Genomic DNA, 12,985 nt, shown 5'->3' on the forward strand with positions numbered 1-12,985 from the left:
TTTTAAAAATCATGCTTCTGTTGCCATTTATCTCAGTAACCACCTTTGAATCTTCCAACTTTGTCTACTTCAGTGTAGGAGAATGGTTTTGGAAATCACAATTGTAATACTGCATGGATGGTCACTCTTTGAGTAAATGCAGAATCAAATTTGATTCTTAATTTACATTTTCATGAATTGATTTCACTTTCAATCTATTTTATTTTACATTTAAACAACTGAATTTGAACTTCTTGAATAAAGTTTCATTCAGTATACTTTCTCCAATATATGTTCCCCTCTTATTCTCAATACTCTGAGAAAATAAAAGACAAATATTTTATATATTATTTTAGGACCTACAGATTTTGGAGTCCAAAAAAAATCCTTTTCATGTGAAGGAGTCCACAAAAGGTTAAATATTTGCCATGAACTTGGCTATAGAAACTAGAAAAGTCCAAATCAGAGTCATGGCTACATTCAAACTAAAGGCTGTCCTCTTGTATTTGATTTCTTATTTTATTACTTAGGTTTAAGACACTATACTTAAATAAACTTTATTCTTAGGAAAAAACTTTGAATGACAGCTCTGTGTACCTCTTTGTTCCAGACAGGATCAGTTTATGCTGCAGAAATGTCCTGATTTTGATGATGAATCACATGGTTACCAAAGAGCACAGGCACTGAAGTAGGCATACAATAGCTTCCTGAATTAGCATCTTCTCCCAGAAACAAAAGCTTTTAAGCCAATATTGAAATATGCCTTAAATATCAATGCCACCCAGAAAATTCTTATATATTGTATCATCTTGTTTTTTTCTTCCTATTATTTTTGCAAATGCATATATAGCCCTTTACAGACTTTTTAAGAAGCACTGTAAGTTATTAAAGATGCCATATAAAAAGAGACCAAGAATCCATCTAACTTATATTATTTATTAGTTTATAATTTTAGATGAGTTTACTATATTTTAGTAAATCATGATGGTAAAACTTTTTTTATTATTGTTTTGGGTGGGGGTACATTGTGGTATTTACAAAAGTTCTTACAATATATCATATTTGAATTCACCCCCTCCACCATTCTTCATCCCCACCCCACCACCAGTTTCTGGAATAGTTTTAACGGGGTATTTTCACACTTGCATATATCTGTACACAGTGTTTGCACCATATTTGCCCTCCATCATTTTCCCACCTCCTCCCCACTCCCACTGGTACCAACCCTCTCAGGCAGGACCCATTCCACCCTCCTGTTCTCCAATTTTTTATTTAAAAAAAAAAAAAGAAAAAGAAAAAAATGACATTTTTGCTTTTGTTAAGATAGCTACATGGGTAGTTTCCTTGTGGCACTTCCAAGTACATATATATATAAATAAAACACAAATTGGCTCATCTCTTTTACTTTTCTTCTTTCTGCTTTAGTCCCCTTCTTATGGTGGTTTCAACCAGTTTAAAAATTCTATATACATTCTTGTATAGAGAGTATATCAACCATATTCACCTTTTTAACTTCCTTCTTTTACCCTCCCCCTCTCATATGTGACCTCCTCTTAGTGTGACCTGTTTTTCGTAATACTGCTGTATTTGTGTTAGGTCTATATTCCATATATGAGAGAGGACATACGGCTCTTGGTCTTCTGAGCCTGGCTAACTTCGCTGAAGATGATGTTCCCCAGTTCTATCTATTTACCTGCAAACAACAAAATTTCATTCAATATGGCTGAATAAAATTCCACTGTATATAAATACCACATTTTCTTAAATCCATTCATCAGCAGTGGGACATCTTGGCTGTTTCCATAACTTGGCTATTGTGAATAGCGCTGCAATAAACATGCGTGTCCAGGTGCCTCTGGAGTAACCTCAGTCTCATTCCTCTGGATATAGCCCTAGGAGTGGAATTGCTGGGTCATATGGAAAGTTCTAATTTTAGTTTTTTGAGGAGTCTCCATACTGTGTTCCACAGTGGCTGTACTAATTTGCATTTCCACCAGCAATATATCAGGATTTCTTTTTCCCTACATCTTCTCCAACATTTGTTGTTGTTGCATTCTTCAAATTTATGTTCAGTAAATTTATCTTATTCATTTTTTTTCTTTATTCATTTATTCATATGTGCATACATTGTTTGGGCCATTTCTCACAATTTTTGTATTTTTTCCATATTATGCGACATCCTCTTTCACCACAAAAAGACATTTGGGAATTTCTAAATGTCTTTAACAAAGGCATATGGCATCAGTTAGTCAATTTAAGTTAATGGGCTACCTTTCTATACATATTTTACTTGAAGCTATAATACTGCATTGCTAATGGTAATTGGTTATTAGTAAAGAGGTGAAGGAGAAAAACTTTTCTCCTTGTGCCAAAAGGTCACAATGTGTAGGTCATAGAGACAATTTCTTTTTAAGCCCACAGTTTTTATAGATAGGGTTGACCCACACCTGGTGTTTGTATGATTGTCTTGTCATATGCTAGGACCACTTTAAAATGAAGGTAAGAGCTAGGAGTGGTTGCTCACTCCTGCATTCTCAGCTACTTGGGAGGTGGAGGTAGGAGGATCCCAAGTTAGAAGCCAACCCTGGCAAAATTAGCCAGACACTATCTCAAAAACAACATACAGGGACAGAAGCTTGGTTTAAGTGGTAGAATGCCGGCCTAGTAAGTATGAAGCCCTGAGTTCAAACCCCAGTACTGCCAAAGAAAAAAACAAACAAACGAAAAAACCACATACAAAACAAAAGGGGTGGGTATTAGCTCAACTGGTAGAGGGCTTGCCTAGCATGTGTAAGGCACTGAGTCCAATAGATAAATAAATAAAAGTGAAGAAAAAAGAGTGAATAAAGGATAATATATTATTAGGAAACAATACTACTGCTTAGTTATTCCACTTTTTAAAAAAAGATGTAGCAATTGATCATACATTAAAGTATCTCAGGACATCTCAATATTTAAATTAAAAATGCACTATTAAAGAGGTCATTTAATATGTAATTTCATACATTAATAATTAGCAAAGCATTACAGAACTGCAAGGTAAAAAGCTATGGGTGCATAACTAATGAACTATTGATGCCAAAGTAAACGTAAGAATAAAACAAGGCTTCAATAAATCTTTTATTAAATGGCTACAATTAACCATTTTGTTAACATCTAATAGGTAACTACTAAGCTACTTAATTCACATACATAAATGAAGAACTTGGAGACAATTAACGTTACAATTACTGAAGGTCAAGGTTTCTCAATGAGAGTTACTGCACTACACCCTTAAGTGCTGCCGCTACACTGGGTCAAGTCTAAGCATTTCCTCAGCTGCTCTATATTTTTTATAGCAGCTATTATTAAACACTGAAGCAGCTGAAGTATAAAATGAACAAAGGACAAGCTACAGGCTATCAAATCCCCTAAAGTAAATTATCCAAAATATGAGAAATAGTAAGCTCAAGAAAAAAGAATTTTAAGGATAACTGTAAGCAAGTATTTGATCTTCTATATAGGAACTGATTATACAGAAAATAAGATAATAAGGATTTGCTTATCAACTCCTAATGCTTATTTGGACCTTGATGTGACTCCAGGAGATCTGAAGCTCATGGAGATTATAAACTAGCACTATTCTATTAACTGAGTAGAAATGTATAGCACACAATAATATTGATTATCACCAGGAGTAGCAAATGTTAAATTCATTAGAGAAAGGAAGTAAACATCTTCATGGAAGCAAGAAACTGTGTGGTTAAAATAAAAGGCTTGCTAATAAATCAAAATGAAAGAAAGCTACATTGAAATATATAGGACAAAGTAGAAAATCTTTTATGTTTTCTCTACCCATTCACATAAACTGTAAATCTACAAGTTACTGAGATGTTCATGGGCTACTATGGGCCATTTTATCAAGTCTTATCAATACGACCTCCACAAAAGGGAGAAGACAAGAAGAAAGAAAATCTAGATCCTTATCTATACATAACTGAATTTTATACTTAAAGGTTATGACCCTCAAGTGACAGTTTTATAAAAGTGATAATTAATGAGCATATATACAAATTGTAATAATTGCCAGTGATGAAACTATGTATGAGATTTAAAGATAAAGGTAGACATAAAAATGGATGCTGTTGTTAATAAAACTAACACTGAGCTTGAGACTCATACTCAACGGGGAACCTTAACTAAAAAAGGAAAAATCAATGATAAATAAGACTGTTTTTTCATCTCAAGAGTTCCAACCAAGTGAGACTATTAAAGAAACCACAGCAGTACTGTGTCAGTACAGAGATTTTCACTGTGCTTAGTTTTGTTCACTGAGCACCTACAAGTTGAAATCTCATTTCTTTTGATTAGCAACATTAAAAGATGAGAATGTGGGATAATAAGAAAACAAAACTATAATACAGATTAAAAAATTTTTAACCTGATATATAATTTTTAGATTCATTACTCTTCCCAACTATTATTGAGATAATATCAACTGGTTGACTCCTTCCTACATCAATTCATAAAATTAGTGTAATTTCACTGATGGTTCATTTTTGGTGTTGCTTTAAAATGGAAGAAAATGTCACAACTACTCATCTTGGGAGTGATTTCCCACCTGGTCTAAATACAGAGAAACCAGTTTACATTTCACATGTGGCTATAAGAGATTATCTTCTAACCAGCTACTTTCTTTCTTGAACCTCCTTCCACCCAAATTCATTAGTCCAATATGAAGACTAACAAAAATACATTGTATGTTTCTCAAATTTATTCTAAGTCTCTTCGTTGGAACACATGACTTCAAGGAATGCTAACTCTCTTATTGATAGTTTTTGAGGCTTTTGTATTATACAACATCACTAAAATTAAATGTTTCTGATGATTTAACTTGACATATTTCATAAATATTTGTCAAAACAATTACTGTCAATTACAATACAATTACTCATATTCAGTTTGATGACTCAACTGGAAAATTACTTTTCTCTTAGTAAAAATTACAATAGTAAATCAGAGTTGATTAGTCATTCAGTGTGTGCTAATTAATTACTGGGTAAATTTAGCTTTGTGCTAATAACTTCAGGAAAAAAATTTCTGCATACATGGTTCTTTGTCTTAGGTGAAAAGAACTCTGCTGTTTGCCTACTACTCCTTTTCTTTCTCTTTCTAATTTCTCCCAGAAGAGTGCTCAATAATATAAAATAAACAATAAAACTCAACAACTCTTGGCTGACACTATAGATAAACAGACAAGAGTTCTCTGGAACCTTGTTCTTATGTCAAGAGTAAAAGAAAAGACAGAAAGATTTTTATTGTTGACAACTAACTGTGATGCCCTCCTGTTAGTTTACTCACAACAAAGAACTGGTGTAGATCATACAGCTAATGGCAAGAAATAGCAATTCATTCATCCAGAGATGGTTCCCCACCCAGCAGCTAATTTAAATGCTGAAGTTGTCATAGGCTCTGCACTGGGTGGGAGTAGAGGAAGGGCATTCTCTCAGGGAGTATAGAGTCCTCTATTTTTGAGCTTTTATGTGGTGATAATTATTCTTCTCTGGTCCTGTGGGAAACTTAGGGCAGTGAACAAATAAATTATAGCAGGAATATTAGGAGAACCTTGCTGTCAGGCTGCTGAGAGAAGACCAATAAGGCAAGGTGCCACTCTTTGCTCATGCATACGTAACAAAGGAGACACTGAACCAGGCACTGGTTGATCATGTCTGTAATCCTAGCTACATGGGAAACTGAGATCAGGAGGATTGTGGTGAGAGCCAGCTAGGCAAATTGTTTGCAAGACCCCATCTCCAAAATAACCAGAGTAAAATGGACCTGGAGGTGTGGTTCAAGCAGTAGAGAATTGTGCTACATAAGCACAAAGCCCTGATTTCAAACCCCAGTCCCATAAAGTGGGTGGGGGAAGAGATACTGTTTAGGTTCTGTCCGAAGAGAGAAGGTGAAATTTTAGATACGAGATATTTGATAATGAAATGGATTAGCTCAAAACAGTTTTTTTTTTAAACCAATTTATACTTTTGTATAAGGAGAGCCAGCCTATGCTAGAAGTGGTAACTTTAGAATCTCAATGAACACCAGATTGTGTATGGAGAGAACATAGTATGCTGGTAACAATGCTGGAAACCTGACAGAAATAGGGCAAAATGGTTTTGTATGTTTCCAGATTACTAGTTGTCTGATTACAACCAGAGAATGGAATTTTTAGGGATAGAAATTTCAGTTCACTGTAAGGAAAATTTCCTAATAGAACTAAGAATGAAGAAAGTGTCTTATCAGGCAGGTAAAGAAAAGACCTGATAATTTGTAGATAAGACAAAAGCAGCAGTATGGAAGTTTCACTGAGGTCATTGCTTCTCATCTCTTGTAGGAAACAAAATGTATGAAAAGAATGGGAAATTCATTGGCCCAGCAACTAGGAAATTACCAAAAATCTGAAACTCATCTTAGAAAAGTCAAAGCATACAGGATATAAGTATGGTAAATTTCTCTTAGTGAGAAAATGGTTGAACTAGTTTAAAATTTTAGATGCTAAAACAATATGGCTGGTTGATTATTGTAGATTACTCCTTGTCTGTGCAGGTATATTGTGTGGTCCTAACAACCAAATGAGCTAAAAGCCTAACGCATAGGTGTTACCTGCTTTCCAGTGGTACATTACTGCCAAGGACCCAGCTGTCCTGCAGCTGGACGGACTCGGGTGTGGTTTGCAGCTCGGCGGGCAAAGCAGCCGGCGGGGCCGGACTCTGGTTCCTTCTATTAGTCAGGGAGTTCCTATTGAGAGAAGTGATGGATGGATGATGCTGTGCAGAGTGTTGCTTATGGGAAGGTGGCAAAGGCTGCAGGGTAGACTGGCCTTGATTGTTTGCAGGTTGCTCTGGAAAAAAAAAAAAAAAAGAAAGGAAAACTCATCATATATGTGTATGTGTATATACGTACCTACATACATTGTCAATTTCTTGAGGATTGGCTGTACATGAATGAGAATTAAAAACTGCATATAAATCCATTACCTAATAAATTTGCATATTATTCTATTAAGTGGGTGTTCGGTGACATTCTCTAAGAGCAAGTTTACCCTTGATACACAGAGTCCTAATTAATATACAACAGATGGCAAAATTGCTTTTGGTTTTAATTTGTTTCAGATTTTTTTTCATCTGGTTTTATTAACACCTACAGAAAACAGCATCTGACAGCTCCCCTAACGTGCCTTTAGATTTCAGCTTTTTTTAACAAACCAACCCTGAAATTAAATGGGTGATTTCAATAGAATGCAAAGGTTTTCAAAATGTACATAATCCCTGTAATTATTTAATGGAGTTTTTTTAAGCTTTATTTAACTGCAATAGTTATAACAAGCTAGCTGCAAAACATCAGTGGACTACTCTAGTTTAGTGCATTTCAAATAAGGCAGCTCTGCACTATGATCTACTAATAGACGCTAAGTATTCTTTAGCAGAAGGTCACTCTGTGAAGCAGATGTTGTTTCATGGATACTTAACAGACTGAATCACATCTGATTACAACGTCAGAAGACTCATATACTTAATGACCGTTACATCCATTAGAACACACACAGAACAGATTTTCCAATTTCACAGTATGCAGTATAACTACATTTTAGAGTAAGTCATAGGTGACCAGAGAGACTCCTGCCAGTATGGTAGTGGCACAAATATTTTGTTTTAAACCAGAATCAAAAAGGATCTAGCAACTTCAAAATATAAATGAAATGCTCTTTTATAACTATAGAAAAATTTCCTAAAGCTAGTAAGTCATAGGTTAAAAATCACAAATTAATGTCACACTTGTGGCCTACTTTTCAATCTTATTACCTAGGTTTGGACATGCTAGAATTGACAAATAGCACATTTTATTAAACAGATGACTCTTTAATGCTAAACTTATTATTGTTCCACATGTAGCAATTTTTTTTCTAAATGCAGTTCAAAATGCAATGTAATTTAATATGATGCATTAAATCATGCTATTAATATAAATGCATGCATTAAAAGAGAATAGGAAACACAGGGACTATCTTTCACATACAATGTGACCTCCAACAGTGATTATTAAGCTAAATAATGTCATCTAACACTATAATTCTGGTTACATGAAATGAATACATGACATGTATAGTTTGAATGTATATTATCAAACCTCTTTATAGGGAATAACAATAAAAATAACTCCTCCCATAGCATAGAACATCAGTTTTGTTGCCTGTTTTAGGGGTATAGATAATACCTAAATATATGAAAACAAAGCTACTCCTTGCACAGCCACTATTCCTAAAGTCTCCCTATCAGAAACAGCAGAAATCCTTGTTTCGATGGTGTGTTGTTCAGGATAAATGATGAATAAATCTCAGTTAAATTAAAATAAGCTTTTGAGGGAATGGCAGAGTTAAAATGGCAAATATAATTGTAATTGTGTTAGAAAAAAAAGAAACTAACAGTTTAAAGTCCATGAAAGATTAATAGTCAGGAATCATATAATTAACTAGCATTGTCTTCCCCAGCATATCAGTGCATAGGATTAGAGTCTCTGTAGATGGATTTAAGGTGCATTAAAAAAACTGCTCATAGTTTTCATAGCAAGCTGCAGTTATATAACTCATAGATTATGTCAGTGCAATAGAAACAAAGAGAGAAAAGGGAGAAACATTTCAAAGGAAAAAGCAACAAGTCTAGGCCTAAAAACAAGTAGAGGATGGGAGTCACATGACCCCATGTTTTTAAGCATGGCCCCATAAAAAATGGTTTTTCACACGTTGTATATGTTACATAAAAGAAGTCAGATAGTACACTAATTGCAGGAAAGAGCAGCATATCAGAAGTCATAACACCAAATTTAATCCTAACTCTGTCAGGCATCATGATAGTGAGCCCATTTTGTCACCTGTAATGTGGGATATAATACTGTCCCATCTGGGTCTTGGTGCATTCCTAAGGATTTAATGAAATCCACTCCATCATTTATTTATTCGTGTAGTTGGCCATTCATCCCATAGACACTTACCTAGGCTCTATGTACCAGAGATATGCTAAACCAATAAAAAAGTTAAAGAATTGTATAAATGGTAAAATAAAGTATGTGAACATTAAGATTGTTACTGAAAATTAAATGATTTTACAATCCATTACCATCACATTTTAATATATTTAGAATTCTTATTCTTAAATCAAAACATAAACAGGGATGAAAAGTTCCATTTAAGGTTTTAAAAAAATGTGCTACTGTGGCTTTCCCTGGGTCCAGACTTCGTTTTGTAAGCATTTACTGAGTGCTTACAATGCACAAAAAACAGCGCAAAAACCCACACTCATCCCAGGGATCTATCTGGGCTAGTTTAGTCATGTGTCCTGTCTACTTGAACCTCTTGATTTGACTGTACAATCCAGAGGCCTACCAATAAAATCTGAGGGAATGGAGGAAATGCAGAGTTAGAGTGAGACTGGTTAAGTAGCTAGAAGTTTAAAATCTGCAGCAGACTATGAAAAGGAGCAAAATCCAAGGGTTTTGTTAGGGTTCAAGTCAGTTCTTGGGGCAATGGGACATAAGTAGCTGGAATTTATCTATACCAACCTATTCAACACAGAGTAAGTATATAAATCCCAGGAAGACAAAAAAGCTAAACAGAGCCAGAAAGGGCAATAAAAACAAAAAGAAAAATGAGAAAGATAAAGCCAGATTTAAGGTTAGTAGACAAAATGACTTCTGTATAATTCTATACATTTTTTAAGTGGGATACAGATCTGGGTGTAAATAATCTAGTTATCAATGCAAGTAGGGAATTATGATTAGTTACATGACTAGGAGTATTTTAAGATCAAAATATTTCTTAAGACAGGGATAACTATTATTGGTACTGAGGATAGAGAAAATTCTCTTTTAAGTCCACACATGAAGAATAACTGAATATCCAGAGAAATTTTTATAATTAAGGTTTAAAATGTACAGGTGGGCAGATCCACACAGAGCAACCAGAACCACAAGAGTAGCCTGAGCTAATCCACTGATAGAAGCCCAGACTTGAGAAAAGGTTTTAGATCTCATGACTTTGGGACACTCAGACCTCACAGTCACCAGGTTTAAAGTTCTCACAATATAGCTCTGAACAGGTCATTTTACTCCTAAAAATTCTAAATGGCTTCCTGGTGTCTGTCAAGCATAAAATAAATTCTAAAGGTGAACATTATATTAGGTCACAATACACAAATGCAAAATATATTTTGCAACTTTTACCCCAGGTACTCTATTCATATACGTTTTTTTCCAGCAAAGTTCCTGTACCCACTGCATGGGCCACATCTTTCCTTGTAAGTATAGTTGCTGTAATCCAGAAAGACATTTTCCTCCATCTTTCTAAATCCAAATCCCATTTACTTCAGGCTCTAAGAAAGGTGACACTCTTGTTTTCTTCTTCAAGTTGAAATCATTTCTCTTTTCTCCAAGTCTTCTTAGAGAGTATTTTTTATTCTTGGCTCTAGTCACTTTCCCCTCTGTAATACAGTTAATTTTGTAGGTCTCATGTCGCCCATTAAATTCTCTTGGGCAATATCCACGTCAACTTTATCTTTGAGCTCCCAAGGACCATGCAAATATAGTCAGTAAGTATTTGTAGAACACATGAATATTTGTGAAGTTTTCAATGACATAGTACTGAAGTGGTAAAAAGTGGAGTCTACCCACTTAGAATTTAATTGAAAGGTAATTTGTCAACACATCTTATTTCCTAACTAAATTCTAAGATCCTAAAAGTCAGGCCCTGTAACTTAAATTTCTTTGGAAATTTAAACACCGTACTTCAAAGACTCCTAAAAATGGGCTGACTGATTTGGTGATATTTATGCAACAGCACTGGCAGTGTTAGGATATTCAGCAAGTGTGACTTGAATCACAGTATACGTTGAGTAGGTATGTTGACAGTAGACCATGAAAGTGCTGTAAGCCACATAACCTATTGGGCAACAGGGTAGATTCCAGTGAGACTGGGCAATGTATAGATAGATCTCCAATTTCTGGCAGAAGGAAGGCATGTCCATGTTAGGTCCCTGGTATTCTTGGCGCGGGCGGAGAGTCCCGAGGCTAACACTGAAACCAGACCCCCTGATTTACAACTGCTTGCCAAACTTTCCTGCTTGTTTCCCTGCTTGCAAAATCTCAGGAACTTCCAGTTTCTCAACTAGCTAGGCATGTTGACTGGTTCTGTCTGGTGATCACAGATAATTGGAGATCAGAAACTCTCTCCCTCCCCCATGGCTTTGCCCCTCCTATAAAGCCCACTACCCATTCCAGCCAAGCTCCTGCACCCTGATCCAGAGGGTGACAGCCCAGCAGTCTATATTTAAAAAATTTTTCCTTTCCACACTTGGCGTGGTCTTTGTTTGGCAGTTCCTTACATCTGGTGCCAAAACCTGGGAGAGGTTAACAGGATGCTCCGGCCCAGGGCTAGTCCCTTGGCCTTCATGTCCTGCCCTCTCCTGGATTCAGACTGCTGAATTGCCCACATGTGCCTATGGACTGTGGATCTTGGACCTTACTGCCTTGCAGGTATTCCCATCCATCATTAGTCTCTCTTCCACTGCTCTCCACCTGACCTACTCCTCTCCTCAGACTTGGTGTCACCCTTCTCGGGGCTGCCTGCTCTGGTTGGTCTGGTAGTCATGGCGCCGCACCAGGTATGCCTCTCATGCCCGCTGGGGCACCCACTGCTTAGCACGGGGATGCCTGGCTAACTGGTTGGGCATTCTCATTGGATGGTGACCCAGGCCCGGGGATGCCCACCCTTGGGAACCCATTTGGGTGAAACTGCCCCCTCCCTCTCTCTCTCTTCTTTCTTGCTCTCCCTCTCTGTCTTCCTTTCCTCCGCCTAGGGTAAGAGCTCAACAGCACCTCCATCTTACTTTGACCAAATGCCAACTGGACGATTCTGCTCTCCTTGCCTGAGTCACATAAGGGAGGCTAGATCTTGACCTAGATCTATATTGGCCTGAAGAGTAAACTCACCAAGGCACCTGCCTCACTCTCTTGCTCTCTCTCTCTCTCTCTTTTTCTTCTACATTATGGGGACCACATACTCTAAATTAGATGCGTACACTGCGATGCCTTCTCCACACCCTCCCTTTGGTCTCCAAGATGACATAAAACCTAAGTGACTGGTCTGTTATTGCAATACTGTTTGGCCTCAGTACAAGCTAGATAATCAATCCTAATGGCCTGCAAATGGTGCTTTTGTTTTCACACACTTCTAGATCTTGACAATTTCTGCCATCGCAATGGCAAGTGGTCCGAAATTCCATATGTCCAAGCTTTTCTCTCTCTGCTCTCGACCCTCCCTGCTCCAATCTTGTAACACCGTTCAAATCTTCCTTGCCAGTGACAACCCCCCTCAAAATTCAAAACTCCTCCTGACCCCTCTCCTGAAGATTCTTCTCTTACTTGTGACCTCATGGGCTCTGTCTGCCCGCCTCCCAACTCCTCCTCTTGCCAGTCCTCTACATCAATCTCTCTCCCACCCAATCTTCACATGACTCAGACCCGCCTCCTTCCACCCCTGCTGGCTCTCCCAAACATCTGCCACCCTATTCCCCTTCTACAGTAGTCATAATTGACCCTGAGACATCGGCTCCTCAGAGACCAGCACCGCCAACATTGCCCTCAGCCCCAACTATACCCTCACCCTTCTCCTCCCCACCCGCATCCCATACCTACTCCCATACCTCTTCCAAAGCACGCCCAGTCCATCTATACCCACTCTGAGAGGCAGCAGGAGCTGACGGCATTACCAGAGTTCATGTGACATTTTCCATGACTGACGTCTCTCAAATTGAAAATAGACTTGGCTCCTTCTCTAATAACTCAGCCTCCTATATTAAAGAATTTAAATACCTAACCCAAGCATATGATATGACTTGGCATGATATATATGTTATTCTTTTCTCCACTTTAACTTCAGACGAAAAGGAAAGAGTTTGGTTGGCAGCTCAGGCACTGATCT

At 37.1% G+C, this 12,985-nt stretch overlaps 1 protein-coding gene across 30 annotated transcripts in view; it reads right to left on the reverse strand.

Annotated features, from left to right (window-relative positions):
• The window catches only part of Tenm3 (teneurin transmembrane protein 3), a 2,373,066-nt gene that overhangs the window by 183,856 nt on the left and 2,176,225 nt on the right, over positions 1–12,985 (reverse strand). For 28 of the 30 annotated variants that reach the window (XM_074054924.1, XM_074054923.1, XM_074054922.1 and 25 more), the window contains one exon: positions 6,619–6,856. In XM_074054924.1, the coding sequence (XP_073911025.1) occupies positions 6,619–6,856 (238 nt within the window). The other 2 variants (XM_074054929.1, XM_074054930.1) reach the window with 2 other exon arrangements.

This window comes from Castor canadensis, chromosome 14, assembly GCF_047511655.1.
Source record: "Castor canadensis chromosome 14, mCasCan1.hap1v2, whole genome shotgun sequence".
NCBI classification, from domain to species: domain Eukaryota; kingdom Metazoa; phylum Chordata; class Mammalia; order Rodentia; family Castoridae; genus Castor; species Castor canadensis.